This window comes from Globicephala melas, chromosome 17, assembly GCF_963455315.2.
Source record: "Globicephala melas chromosome 17, mGloMel1.2, whole genome shotgun sequence".
Lineage (NCBI taxonomy): Eukaryota > Metazoa > Chordata > Mammalia > Artiodactyla > Delphinidae > Globicephala > Globicephala melas.
The window spans coordinates 79,732,039-79,746,547 of record NC_083330.1 but is presented as its reverse complement, the minus strand read 5'-3'; the positions used below and the strand labels follow the sequence as shown (position 1 = coordinate 79,746,547).

At 55.9% G+C, this 14,509-nt stretch overlaps 1 protein-coding gene across 17 annotated transcripts in view; it reads left to right on the top strand.

Annotated features, from left to right (window-relative positions):
- The window catches only part of ARHGAP39 (Rho GTPase activating protein 39), a 73,542-nt gene that overhangs the window by 31,264 nt on the left and 27,769 nt on the right, over positions 1–14,509 (top strand). For 15 of the 17 annotated variants that reach the window (XR_011376873.1, XR_011376871.1, XR_011376872.1 and 12 more), the window contains 2 exons: positions 3,508–3,670; positions 9,614–10,048. Coding sequence is in view for 14 of the 17 variants with exons in the window: in XM_070044011.1 (XP_069900112.1) it covers positions 3,591–3,670; positions 9,614–10,048 (515 nt within the window). In the remaining 3 variants the exon portion in view is untranslated. Of the gene's footprint in view, positions 1–35; positions 461–3,507; positions 3,671–9,613; positions 10,049–14,509 lie in introns of all 17 variants that reach the window. The other 2 variants (XM_060287561.1, XM_060287563.1) reach the window with 2 other exon arrangements.

Here is a 14,509-nt window from a genome sequence, read left to right as displayed (position 1 = left end):
CTAGTAACTAATGGAGAGATATGCCCTGTTCACAGATTTGAAGACTCAGAATTGTTACGATGTTAGTTTTCTTCATGTTGATGGGTAGATTCAATGCAACTGCAAGCAAAATCATAGCAGCCTATTCTGGAGAAACTGAGAAGCTGATTCTGAAATTCATATGGAAATGCAGAGGACCTAGAATAATTAAAACAACTTCAAAAATGAAGAGCAAAGTTGGAGGGCAACACTACCTGATTTCAGACCCAGGGCATTTGGGTCACCAAGATGAGGTGTCTGTCCCAGATTGGAGAAGGCTTTCTGGAGGAGGTGATGCCTTAGCTGGCACTGAAACGAGGAGGGCAGCCAGATGCACTGGAGGTGGTAGCCTTGCTGCTCTGGACCAGCCGGGAAGGATGGCAGATGAGTGAAAGGAGATGCACAGGTTGAAGACATTGATTTGAGTTGTTCTCAGGTTATGGTAGGTACCTTTTACTTTTTCCAAAATTTCACTAACAGTGCTGTTTTAATTTTTTTTTTTTAATGTTGAAGCCATAAAAGAAGGTCACCTATTTTCTGTTAGACAATTAGAAAGACTTGTTTCATTTTTTAAAAATGGCATTCCTGGTAGTTGTGTGTCTTAAGCATTCCTAGTAGTTGTGTGGACATTCCAGTGGTAGGAAGGAGGCGGCTGGGAGCCTGTTCTCCAGCCCAGGAACTGAGTGGAGTCGGGTGGGACGGGGCGTCACAGTCCTTCTGGGCCTTAGAGAAAGTGTCTGATTGGCCAGCAGCGTCCCTTGCCCCTGGGCCCCTGGCTGGCTGTGTTCCCGTGCCCTGAACCTGCTTTCTCCCCGCCTTGATTAGCACAGATAGGATCTGTGGACCGGCCTCTTCCAGAGAGGGCCTCGTCCCGAGAGCAGCTGGGGTGAGGACGGAGCAAGGGGCAGGTGTCCCCTGCTGCGCTGCCGCTGCTCCGCAGTTCTTCAGACGTTTTACTGAAGTGAGGCTTGTGTACAAGAAGGTGTGAAAGCGATGGCATGAAACTCCAAGAGCTTTTTTTTTTTTAAATTAATTTATCGGGTCTTAGTTGCGGCATGTGGGATCTTTTGTTGCGGCGCACAGGCTTCTCTCTTCTCTAGTCGTGGCGTGCAGGTTTTTCCCTTCTCTAGTTGTGGCACGCGGGCTCCAGGGCATGTGGGCTCTGTAGTTGTGGCGCGTGGGTTCCAGAGCGCGTGGGCTCTGTAGTTTGCAGCATGCAGGCTCTCTAGTTGAGGCGTGCGAGCTTAGTTGCCCCGTGGCATGTGGGATCTTAGTTCTCTGACCAGGAATCGAACCTGCATCGCCTGCATTGGAAGGCGGATTCTTTACCACTGGACCACCAGGGAAGTCCCTCTGAGAGCTTTTATAAACCAACACATGCTCAACGGTGGTCCTGCCCCTTGGGCCCACCTGTCACTACCTGGCATAGAGGCGGCTGCTTCTGATGCGCCCGCAGAGGCTCGTGTGCCTGAACATACGTAAGGGGATTGTGCTGGTGACTCCAGTGTGTCAGGCTCCTGTCTCTCACGCCCCCGGAGCCACACCCAGGTTGTGGGGGGCAACTCCCGTGTGCCGTTTCTGCTGTGATGGACATGTGGCAGTTTCCCGTTGCGGCTGCTGGGAATGCCATGTGCAGGCCTTGGTGAGCGGCCATGTGGCCTCTGCTGGCCCCGGCAGCCCTGGATGACAGGGCCTCGGGGTACGTGCAGCCTAGGAAGTGCTGCCAACCCGGTTGGAGGGTGTTAACCTGCGCCCTGCAGCCGGTGAGCCTCCACACTCTGGCCAGCGTGGGGTAGGTTTACTTTTCCATGCTAGCCATTCTGGTGGGCACGCTAGTGTCCCATTATGCTTTTAATTAGCATTTCCCGATGACTAATGAGGTGGAGCACACTTCTGTGTGTTTATTAGTCATTTAGATTTTTGTTGTTGTTAAGTGTGCTTTCAAGTCTTTTGTCCTTTTTTCTATTGATTGTGGTTCTTTCTTATTTATTTCTAGGAGTCTTTTATATGTTCTGGAAATAGTCCTTTGTCAGATCAGACCATGTACACACATTTATGTAATGTATTATACATATTCTATGCATCAAATATCTCCTACCCTGCATTTGTCTTTTTTCTTGTAATGGAAAAAATTTATTTTTAAAAATTTTATTCGTCTTCCCTGGTGGCGCAGTGGTTGAGAGTCCGCCTGCCGATGCAGGGGACACGGGTTCGTGCCCCGCCGGGAGGATCCCACATACCACGGAGCGGCTGGGCCCGTGAGCCATGGCCGCTGAGCCTGCGCGTCCAGAGCCTGTGCTCCGCAACGGGAGAGGCCACAGCAGTGAGAGGCCTGCGTACCACAAAAAAAAAAAACAACAAAAAATTATCGAAGTATAGTTGATTTACAATGCTGTGTTAATTTCTGCTGTACAGCAAAGTGATTCAGTTATACATATATATATATTCTTTTTCATATTCTTTTCCATTATGGTTTATCTCGGGATATTGAATATAGTTCCCTGTGCTCTACAGTAGGACCTTGTTGTTTGTCCATTCATTATATACTAGTTTGCATCTGCTCATCCCAAACTCCCAGTCCTTCCCTCCCCCACCCCACTCCCTTTGCCAACACAAGTCTGTTCTCTATGTCTGTGAGTCTGTTTCTGTTTCGTAAATAAGTTCATTTGTGTCGTATTTTAGATTCCACATACAAGTAATATCATATGGTATTCGTCTTTCTCTTTCTGACTTACTTCGCTTAGTATGAAAACCTCTAGGTCCATCCATGTTGCTGCAAATGGCATTATTTCATTCTTTTTTATGGCTGAGTAATATTCATAATGGTAAAAATTTATAAGCAGAGGTTCTTAATATTATAGTCCAATTTGTTAATGTTTCTTTTGTGGTTAGTGACTTTTTGTGTCTGATTATGTGCACCTACTCTAAAACCACAAAGATTTTCTTCTACATTTTTTCTAAAAGTCTTACTGTCTTACTTTTAATGTTCAGAGCATCGGTTTACCTAGAATTGAGTTTAATGTATTGGATGAGGTAGGGGTCAAGGTTCATTGTTTCCCATGTGTAAATCGTGTCAATGCAGCACCGTTTTTGAACAGCCCCCTCTGTCCTAAATCTGGGGGCCTTGCGTGTGCATAGGTCACCCTTGAGTGTTGCCCAGTCCAGGGCGTGCCATGTGCCTCTCGCTTGTGGACACGGTAGCGCCAGGTGGGTAGTGCCGTCCCTGTTTACCAGGCGAGAACACTGCTCTCAGAGGGGGCAGGCAGCTTGCCTAGGGCCAGCTGGCGAGGGGGTCTGGATGCCCTCCGCGGGGGCTGGGCAGGGGCCGGATCCCGGCTGGGGTTCAGGGTCGGGCGCGGGAAGCTCAGAAACCAGCTCAGGCAGGAGTGTGCCTCATTCTCGCCGGCGACCTGGGCCATGAGGGGCCAGGCTGGGAGTTACTGTTTCGCCAAATACCCAAAGGCGTGATAATGTGGCTTCTGCTCTCAGGGCGGTGCCTTCTCGACTGCTGCTGAGGGCATCCCACTGACCTGCTGACATCCGTCCACCTGGGTCCTCAGGAAAAGGCTGCGATGTCCCAGACGCAGGACTACGAATGCGAGAGCCATCATGCTGGCCTGCAGGAGCCTCGGCTTTCAGGATCTAGCACGAGGTAAGGAGGCTGACTTACCGGGGCCAGCGAAGCAGGAGGCTTCTCCTCGGCTTGTCAGTGCTGTCCTGCCTGCTTACGCGGCCTGGCCCCACTCTCCTCCACGAGGAGCTGTGTGCTGCCTTCTGAATCTGGCTTCCCCGGGGAGCCCCACCTCCTGTCGCCAACGGGCTGCAGAGCAGGGAGGGCTTCTCCTCAGGCAGTGGACACCCTGCCAGCCCTCAGCTGGGCCCAGCCCCTTAGGCGCCCTCTGGGCATCCACGCGGAGGCAGGCGGCCACAGATGATCACTTGCGTTTTTCTAATTTATGGCTTTGTTTGGGAATAATTCCACAAGTTGCACGAACAGGAAGAGTGCTCTGAGCATCAGGTCCCCTTACCCAGATTCATGCTCTGTGCCGCCGTGCGGCCGCTGCTCCTTCCACAAACAGCACTGTTCTGAGTCATCTGGGGGGACACGCACATCCAGCCCCGTGTTTGCTCACATCTCCCGGGACAGGAGGCGCCATGCGTAAATCTGTGCGATGGGAAGCACCCGCCTCCTGTACCGCCTGGTCCGGCTTTGGCCGCTGGCTCCTTGCTGTCCTTCGTGGCATTTCCAGCCCCTCCAGCGCCGCTTACCCCGAGTCTGCTGCACGTCTCCTTTGTGTTTTGTAACCTGGAAGATTTCCACTTCCTTCCTCTGCCTTTTGCGACATAGACACTTTTTCAGGGAAGCCACCCTTGTTAAGATAGAGCATTCGGGGGCTCCCCTGGTGGCGCAGTGGTTGGGGGTCCGCCTGCCGATGCGGGGGACGCGGGTTCGTGCCCCGGTCCGGGAAGATCCCACATGCCGCAGAGCGGCTGGGCCCGTGGGCCAGGGCCGCTGAGCCTGCGCGTCCGGAGCCTGTGCTCCACGATGGGAGAGGCCACAACAGTGAGAGGCCCACGTACCGCAAAAAAAAAAAAAAAAAGATAGAGCACTCGGGTTGGTTTTTCCGATGATTTCTGAGCAGAGTGTGTCCTTCTGCAGGTTCACGGCCACCTGCCGCCCACCTGCTCTCGGGACAGTGGCTGTTTGCCTCACTGCCGTGCTCCTCGCCAGTTTCGGGGCTTCCACCGTTTCTTCCTCGACCTGGGCCTTCCTGGGATGGGTGCAGAGCTGGATGCCTTCCCAGCCACGGCACCCGGTCCACACCGGCCGGCCGGTGCCCCCTGTCCCTCGGGAGCAAGAGCCCCTCCTCCCCATCGCTGTGTTCACTTGTGGATCCCTGTCAGTGTGGAATCACAAAGCCCGTTCTGCTTTCCGTGGTTTGTCGTTCATCCCGCACTTCATGACTTGGTGCTCTGCTGTACCAGATGGGCTGGTGAGACTCCTCCAGGCTGGCCCTGGTGATTCCTGGTGGCTTCCCCGGGCTCCAGGTGCATCCTGGACTGCCTCCCCCCACCCCCCGTCAGCTGTTTCTCTGAGGGGCCCCGTTCCCCAAGGGAAGACTAGGGTCTAAGGACCAGCGCGTGTGCTCGTGGCTCCTGCGACGTGTGTGTTTCTTGACCCTTTAAGCAGAAGGGCTAGAAGTGCTGAGTTTGCGTGGACATCTCCGGTCGCGGCCGGCCCTTTTCTGAGGCGTTTTCTTGCCGCCTCCCGTACCACCGTCCTGCGCCTCCTCCAGGAGAGCCCTGTTTCCAAGAGCCGCAGTGCAATGACTCGTTTGTTCAACTGCCAGTGTGTCCAAGATGGTTTCAAAGTCGCTTGCCCATTCTGCTACAGAGTCGTGTGTGTGTGTGTGTGTGTGTGTGTGTGTGTGTGTACACATACACATGCTAGAAGAACGTGCAGGACTTAGTTCATGCCCGCACGCACCGTTCCCCCAGCAGCAGGGTTGGGGTCTGGCCCTGTGCTCACACCGGGTTAGCTCGCTTCTCCCTCTTGCGGTTGTGATGTTCATCGAAATACAGTTGCGTCCATTTGTTTCAGTTTGAGGTTTTTTCCTCTCCCTTTCCATTCTTACTGATTTAATTTTGTTTTGGTTTGTTTTGGGTTGGTGTTTTTGGACGTGCCCACTCGGCTTAGGGGATCTTAGTTCCCCAACCAGGGATTGAACCTCGGCCCCCGGCAGTGCAAGCGCCGAGTCTTAACCCCTGGACTGCCAGGGAAGCCCCTAATTTTGTTTTTTAAACATGTAGGCTCTTAACATGCTTTCAAAGGACAAAACTATTCAAAAGGTATTTATATGCAGAGAAGGGCCCCCCCAGACCTTCTCCGTGCCCCCACCTACCTCTTGCAGGAGGTTTTCTGGTTTATCTCCTACGTCTGTTTGGAAGGGTGCCCTGGACCTCGGGCCCCAGAGGTGGCCCCCTTTGCAGCCTCCTGGGTGTGGTGGCCCGCCAGCCCCGTGTTCAGTGTAGGTGTTTCCAGTTAGCGTGCACTTAGGAGTGATGCTGCGGTGAGCGCCTGGTGCTTGTGTCATTTTGTTTTCTTGGCGGTGTGTCTTCAGGGAGACCGGGGTAGGGGTTGCTGGGCTGGAGATGTCGTGCCCTCACGTGCCCTCCGTGGGGCCCTGCACGCTGCCCCTGTCTGCCCACAGCCTCCCCCAGGACAAGGCTCGGGCCTGGCTGTGGTGCCCGGGGGCTGGGGGCCTCAGTGTGGCGTGGGTCTTATGTCTGATGCCAGGTGAAGTGGGACATGTCACATACGTTATTTACCTTAAGAGCTGTCTGCCCTTATCTGCCGCCCATTCTCCTGTAGTAAGTTTGCGTGTGAAGTGTGTGAGCCTCTCATCCGTAACCGACATTGCACGTGTTTAATACTCTCCCAGAGGTGTCCAGAGAGACCAGATCTCTCTTACTTTCCAATTCACTGATCTTTCTTTAGTGCCTCTGGGTTCTCAGTCACTGCTAGGCGCGAGCTTCCTGTGTGCGGCGTGAGCTAGGGGCCCTCCTGCCCAGAGACCTCAGCTTCCAGCACCGTTTGCTGGAGAGGCTGCCCCTTCCCTGGTGAACGGTCCTGCCTCTCCTGTCGCAGGGTCCCCACTGCAGGGGCTGTGCTTGGTCACACCCGCCTCCCTTTCACCTGGCAGATTGCCTGGGACATACTTGGCACTCGTGAGGCTCTCCCCGGAAGTAAGTATTTGAACAGGTCATTGTCTGCGAGCAAACATCTCCAGGACTTGGAGGAAAGAGGCAGGTCGTCCACGCAGCCTGCCCGGCCCACGGGGAGAGGCCGCGGCCGGCGTCACACCCAGGAAACCAGTGTCATCTTGAATCTTCCGGCTCTTTCCCCAAATGGCTCATCGTTTCCTACCCAATTCATGTTAGACATCGTCGCCATATAAATCTCCCTCGAACTCCATCGATGGTGTGGCTGGGTCACTGTGATCAGTCTGTCACCCACAGGTCCCGACCCTTCCTACTGGCAGGGAAGCCCCAGAGTGGTTTCAGCACCGTTCCTCCATCACGTGCCCGGGGACCAAGCATCCTTAGGCTCTGCAGCCCCCACTGACCGGGTGCTAGGTGTGGACAGCACCGACCTCGGGGACGAGGTCTGCCCTCCCCTCCCTGCCATGGGGTCTGCTCGGGCCCCGCTCGCTCCCGGCCCTCCCCAGGCTCCAGGTTCCAGCACATTCTCTGCCCCCTGGGTCCCTGGGGGACTTGGTTCAGTGCCGTAGGGAGCGCCCAGAACGTTCTTCTGAAAAGGCGGGGTCCTGCCCACGTGCCCACAGGGATGCACTGAAAAGGGAACAGATGCTTTTCTTTATTCAGAGAGAATTATCGCCATTAAATTCATTTGAAAACGTATTTAGAGCAAAAATAAGAATTGTTATCGCTTCCGTGGGGCTCAGAGTGTCCAGTCCAGTGCTTTCTGAGCATCTCTGCTGGGTCAGCCCTTCCTTGGGTAGCGTCTGCCTTTTGTCCCAGCCGATCCCATGCCGCGGCCCAAGGGGAGAGCAGGCGGTCAGCTGAGGGCAATCTCGGAACCTCAGGGCTTCCTTCCTCACGGGAGCAAGACCCCCAGCTCCTGGCCTGGTCTCCAGGCGCCTTCGTCCCTGGGTGGGGGGCGCCCTCGGGCAGTGCCCGCCAGCTTCCAAGCCTGGTGGCACCCGTATCCTCTGGCTGAATGCGGGGTGCCCGCTGAGCTGCGCTGGCGGTGCCTTCCATCCTAGGGCAGTGCAGGCGGCCGCAGCTTCCTGGTTAAAAGTACCCAGTTCCCAAAGTTAGAAGTTTGCTCCGTCTTCTGTGTGGACAATGGCCAGCTGGCGGCCATGGGGATCCAGGCAGGAGGGGGCGAGAGGACAGGAGGGTGTGAGAGGGCCACACACTCCCACCAGGCAGAGAAGCAGGGCAGGGGCTGGTCCACTCAGTGCCGCGAGGTCTGCCTCCTGTCCTCTACGTCTAGGACACCGCCTCACGGCCTCTGTCCCTCGAGCCGTCTGACCCCAGGATGCCCACCCAGCCCTGCTCCTCCCGCCCCTGCTCCTCCCGCTACAGGATGGCAGGTTAGGCAGCGGTCCCACATGGGCAAGCATGGAGCCCCGGTGCCCTCCCCCACTGAGAGCTGCCCAGTGTGACCGCAGGTAGAGGGAGACGGGAGGGCTGCAGCTCGGAGAGAGAGGGGGCTCGCTGGCTGGATGACCGGGGAGGGGGGAGGCCGCTCAGACGTAGCCAAGCCCCCAGGCCAGGCCCACTTCGCACTTCCTCCTCCAGCCCTGAGGATCCTCAGGGCTCTCCCTCTTTCCTGCTCCCTCCTCATCTCCTGCCCTCTCTGTGGCTCCACACCATTCAGCTGCTGTGCCCTGCCCACTCTGCTAGCCTGCCTTGGCTCAGCTGGCTTCCAGAAATGACTGTGGACCCAGAAGGAGGCCCTAGAGCCTGCAGGGCTGCTGTGGGGCAGGGGTGTGTGTGTGTGTGTGTGTGTGTGTGTGTGTGTGTGTGTGTGTGTGCGCGCGCGCGCGCGCGCGCCCGCGCGCGCATCCTAAGCGATCGGGGCTCATCGCCCGCAGGACTGTGCCTTCTCTCCTCCCCACCCCGAGCACTTCTGGCCTCAAAGAGTAGGAATGAGGTCCTCAGAGAAGGATGAGGTCCTCAGAGAAGGGCTGCCCTCTCAGCCCTCTGCCAAAGCCCACCCGGGCTCCCAAGTGAAACACTGGGCCTTCAGCAGAGGGCAAGGAGCAGGGTGCCTCCCCTTCTCTCCGAAGCCCTGGAAGCTCCTGACCATCCCAGTGGTGGTGAGGACCAGGCCCATCACAGAGTCCAGGAACAGTGGACACGGTGCATCCACACTGCAGAGCAGTGCATGGCATTTAAGATTGTTGTTTGTTGAAACTTGGAAGCAGAATAAAAAATGCTCCTTGTCAGCTGGAGCACACCCTGATAATCAAACACATCGGCATCATAATTGCCTTGTTCTGAATAGCTTTAATTTACACTCTTAAAAAAAAAAAGGCCTTACGTGGATGGAAGCCCTCTCCTTGGGGTGGGGGGTGCTCGGGGGGCCTCTGGGGGGAACCATCTCCGCTTTTGACTGGGGCATCGCAGTAACGGTGGAGTCCGCTTCTGCTGCAGGTGGACGGGTGCTGGTGGCCTGCAGTGGCTGCTGCTAAGAGCCGCCAGGGCATCCTGTAGGGACCTGGCACCTGGCTGGGAGGAGTGTGGGCAGTGCACGTGGTCCGGGCCCTCCGAGGACAGGGGGCCAGAACCCAGGGCATCCCTAATGTGGGGCCAGCAGAGAGGGGCCAGTTGGAAGACCCCCAGCACTCCCAGGGCTGGGCTCTAATGAGCGTGTAGAAAATCAGAAGTGGGTGGAATTTAGGTATGCGTCGGTTTTATAAGTGACAAGATTTCTTGCTTTTGAGGCAGGCAGATACGAGGACGGGTCTGGTGCTGGATGAGCCATTCTGCAGACACGGGACTCAGGGCGGGTGGCCCGATGGGCAGGATATTCGCACCCTAACGCTGCCGCCCCTCTCCCCAGGCTGGAGTGGGTGGAGATCATCGAGCCGCGCACGCGCGAGCGCATGTACGCCAACCTGGTCACGGGCGAATGCGTGTGGGACCCGCCGGCCGGCGTGCGCATCAAGCGCACCAGCGAGAACCAGTGGTGGGAGCTCTTCGACCCCAACACGTCGCGCTTCTACTACTACAACGCCACCACCCAGCGCACGGTGTGGCACCGGCCGCAGGACTGCGACATCATCCCCCTGGCCAAGCTGCAGACCCTGAAGCAGAACACCGACTCCCCCAGAGCCTCGGCTGAGAACAGCCCTGGGAGGGGCAGCAGCGTCAGCCACGACGGCAGCACCAGCTCGTCCCTGGAGCCCGAGCTGGATGCCGGCGACAAGGTGCAGGAGAGTGTGGGGCGAGCCAGCCGGCAGGCCGTGCTCGGGGCGGTGAAGGAGGAGAGCGGCAGGTGAGGCCGGGCCGGACGCCGGGGGTGCAGGGGCCGCGGGGGCCGCAGCAGCCTGCCTCCTGGGGGTGGGACCCTGTGCAGGGAGGAAGGGCCGCGCTCCCCTGCCCCCGCTGGGGGCGGAGCCCGGCAGGCAGCGAGGGCTGCTCTGCTCCGCTCTCCGGACCTGTTCCCCGGGGCTGGAGGTTACCTGGCCAGTTGTGAAATTGCTTGGTTCTTTCCGCGGGGGGAAGTGCGAGCGTGGCTTCGGGACCCCAGAGCCGCCCCGCAGAGTACGCGTGAGGAGGGGGTGCCTTCCCCAGGCAGACCAGCCTGTTGGTCTCGGGACGCAGATCCGTGGGGATCCGTACCACCTGGCACCGAGCACCCCTGCCCAGGCTTGACAGATCTCGCCAGCATCCTGGGAGGGAGGTGAGGGGGTCACCCCCGTTTTACAAAGGAAGGACTGAGGTGGTGGGCAGCGAGGCGGAGCCCAGGAAGTGTCTGCCCTCTCCAGCGGCCGCCGTGGCTGTGTGCAGAGGTGACTGTTTGCCCTCCTGGACTGGAGAACAGTGAGGGCTTCCACCTCCTGCTGGCCTCGCACATCTGGACATCTCCCCCCAGCTCTTGTGGCCCACCCCAAGTGCCCATACCCCAGAGCCTGAACCCCGAGTACCCATCCCCCAGAGGCTGAACCCTGAGTGCCTGTACCCCAGAGCTGGCACTCAGCAGACCCTGTCCCAGGCCCCAGAGTCAACCCCAGGGCCCAGCTCTCAAGGGACCAAGTCCAGAAGGAATGGCCGGATGACACGTGCCCTGGAGAAAACAAACAGGCTGGAAGTTACCAGAAAGAAGCCAGGGAGGATCTGGAGTTGGAGGCTGGGCGGGGACAGGGTGGCGGGAAAGGGGCTGGGCAGGCTGGGTTTCACTTGGGGACGGTGGAAATCACAAAGCAGTCGAAAGCCGACTTACACGGTGGGTCCATTTGCTTCTTGGAGAATGACGTGCCAGGCCAGGGACGGTGGCGTCGTGTGCCAAGGGTGCAGGGGGCAGACGGCAGAGGCGGACGTGCTGGGACTCGAGACTGACCGTGCTGCTCCCGTACAGCACGGGGAGCCGGACACGCGTGGGGGCAGGTCAGCGTGGGTGCTGGACACACACTGGGCTCGGGCCAGAGCCTGAGGCCTGGGCAGGTGGCCTGAGTGGGCTGACAGGCTGTTTGGGAGCTGTCCTCAGGAGCCAGAGCCCGGGATGAGCCCCAAGGAGGAAGCCAACGGCTGAGTTTTAAAAGCAGCCTTCCGCCCTTCTGGTGTCCTCATGGAGCTCAGGCGGGCTGCTTCCTCCCGCCCTGCAGATCTGACAGCCTTTGGGCTCAGATACCCTCCCGTTTGCCTTGGGTTGTGGTGGGTGCCGGCTCATCCTTGCAGTCAGGTGAAGGGACTGGACTCTTTAGGATTCTGTTGACCAACGTGTCCAGCACCCACGCCCGCTATCTGTGGGTGGGAGCGTCTTCTTTCCAAAAGCGTCCTGGGTGCAGTGTGGTGACTCGGATCATGGGGCGGCTTGGGATCGGGTTCCCACAGGAAGCCCTGTTCGGACATGGATTCGAATTGTGTTGGATTTGTGGGGAGTAGGCACCTTGATTATGTCACCTTATCCCATAGATGAAGGTGGTGCATTTTACACTTTTTTCCACAAAGGACTTGCATATGTTTTTAAGGTTTATTTTTAGGTACCATATAAAGTCATATGATCGTTACTGGTACACAGACAAGAATTTTTATTTGTCAGTCCTGTTTTTACACTTTTGCTACACTCTCGTTAGTTTCAGTAGTGCTCACCGTCTGTCTCCCGGGTTGCCTGTGACACTGGCCAGCTGTCCCAAGCTGGCCAGCACTTTCACAGTGAGGATGAACCAGGGAGGGCTTGTCCCTGTGCTCAGGCTGCTGGCCTGCTGTCCGTGTAGCACTGTGACGCTGGCCTCAGGCCGCGTGACGCTGGCCTCAGGCAGCGGCGTCCCTCTCTATCATTAGGCTTTTTAGCATGAATGGATGTGGAACCTCATCCAGTACGTTTTCTTAGTCTATTGTGGGTTGAATTTTGTCCCCCAAGAGATATGCTGAAGTCCTAATTCTCAGCACCTGTGAATGTGGCCTTATGGAGAAACAGGGCTGCTGCAGACATCATTAGCTAAGCTGAGATGGGGCCACCCTGGAGTGGGCAGGGCCCTAGTCCCGCAGGACTGGCATCCTTGCAAGAAGACAGAGATGCACAGGACAGTACCCTGACGGCCGAGGCAGAGGCTGGAGCCCTGTGGCCGCAAGCCGAGAGACGCCAAGGATGGCTGGCCCCACCGGAAGCTGGATGGGGGCCTGAACAGACTCCCTCCAAGCATCCAGGAGGAGCCGGCCCTGTTGGCACCTTGATCCTGGGCTTCCAGCCTCCAGGACCGTGAGAGAGTGAATGTCTGTTCTTCTAAGATGCCCACTTTGTGGTGCTGGCTTCAGCGGCCCCAGGCACTACTACAATCAGCATTTTTAAACAGTCGTCTCTCTCATGTGTTCCTGGGATACTCTGTGTAATTTTTAAAATAGATTCAGGTTGCGAATATTTTATTTAGGATTTTTTTCCATGTTGATAAGTGAAAATGGCCTATACTTTTCTCCTTGTTCTGTGTGTCCTGGCTTTTCATCAACAGTGGGAGTGTTTCCTCTGAAACGTTGTCTGTTGCTAGAGTGTCTGGCAAAGAGCACTTGCTCACCAGCCAGGCCTGTGACCTGTGTGGATGGAGTTTTAACTACTGGTTTCTGTTCTTTACTGCTTGCAGGAATGTTCAGGCATTTACTGTCTGAAATCCTATTTTATGGAGGCCTGCTGATCTAAGTCACAGACACGTTGGCATAGGCTGCCCTGGTGCTGCCCCTTCCTTCGTGGACGTTTGTCCACACAGGCCCTTCGCTCCTGCTGCCGTGCCTTGTGCCGGTTCCTGGAGGATTTCCACGTGCTCAGTCTTCTCAGAGAACCCGCTCCGGCTCTCAAGAGCCTCTTTTATGTCACTGCTCTTCTATTTGTTGGACGTTTTTTTCTCAGTCTTTTACTAACTTATTGTTGGAAACTTAACTCATCTATTTTCACTGTTTCTTCTGAAATGGACCTTTGAAGTCCTGCTTCCCTCAGCATAGTACTTTAGTTTCATTACACAACTCTTGGTATGTAGAATTTTCATTGTTCAATTTTAAATATTTTCTACTTTTAATTATGATTGCTTTTTTGACTCGTTTGTAATTTAGAAATGTCTTAATTTCCAAAACTGTAGGTTACTCTCCATTCTTGTTCTTGATTGTGAACTTAATTTCATTTTGGCCAGAAAGCATGATTTTTTTTTTTTGAGACTTGCTTTGTAGCCTAAATCCTGAATTTTTATAAATGATTTCAGGACTACTTCAAAAATTTCTGTTCTCTGTTAGGTCCAGAGTTCTCTGTGTGTTTGTTAGGTCAAATCTGTTAATTGTGTCAATTGAGTTTCTTACTAATTTTTTGTCTACCTGATGTATCGATTCTGAGAGGTAAAGTCTCCCCACACGGTGGAACTGGTCTGTCCCTCCTTCCTGTCTCGCATTGCTGCTGCCTGTGTGTGGAAGCTGTGGGCCGGCTGCATATGGATTTGCAGTTAGGTGTCCTGATGCGTTTTTCCTTTGTCGTTACGTTGTCTACCTGCTGATGTTTTTTGCCTGAAGTGTGCTTTGGAACTGACGTCGGCCAGTTTCTCCGTGGTTAGTATTTGCCTCTGAACGGCAGTCCTTTCCCATGCGCTTTAGGTGTGTTTCTCATCAGTAACCTGTAGGGTTAGGGTCATGCTTCACCCACCCATTCCATCACCTGTCCTTGGTCTGGCGGGATGGTTGCGGGGGTGCTTCCTGGGGATCCCTGATACGGCGAGAGGATGTGGTTTACCATCCTCGTATCCTCCAGGCCCAGGCTCTTCCTGTCATCCTTCTTCCTGCATCGTCCCTGAACTGCTCCATGCGTGTGTCCACCGCCCAGCGTGTTCCTGTGCACGGGGGGCTGTGGGCTGTGCTCCCGCCGCAGGACACTGCTCTCAAGCTGCGTGCACCCTGCAGCCCGGGGCAGCCCTGCACCTCCTCCTCTGTGCCCGGGGCCTGGGTGGGAGCGTTTGGGGTGAGTGACCGGCAGGGCGGCTCTGGACCGGGCTTACCCAGCAGATCTGGTCAGGCAGAATCTCGCAGACGTGAATCGGCTGCTTCTGCCTTTCGCACACTTTCTTCTGGAGCTGCTGGCTGACTTCAGTGTGCAGGAGCCCTCATGGACCCCAGGGCTCAGCTCCTCCCCTCGGCGTGCCTGCTGACTGGTCCCTGGTGTCCTTGATTTTGACGCAACCAAATTTGCCATTATTTTCGCCTTATGGTTTTTCTTTTTCTTTTTTTTTTTATAATAAATGTGTTTATTTATTTTTGGCTGCGTTGG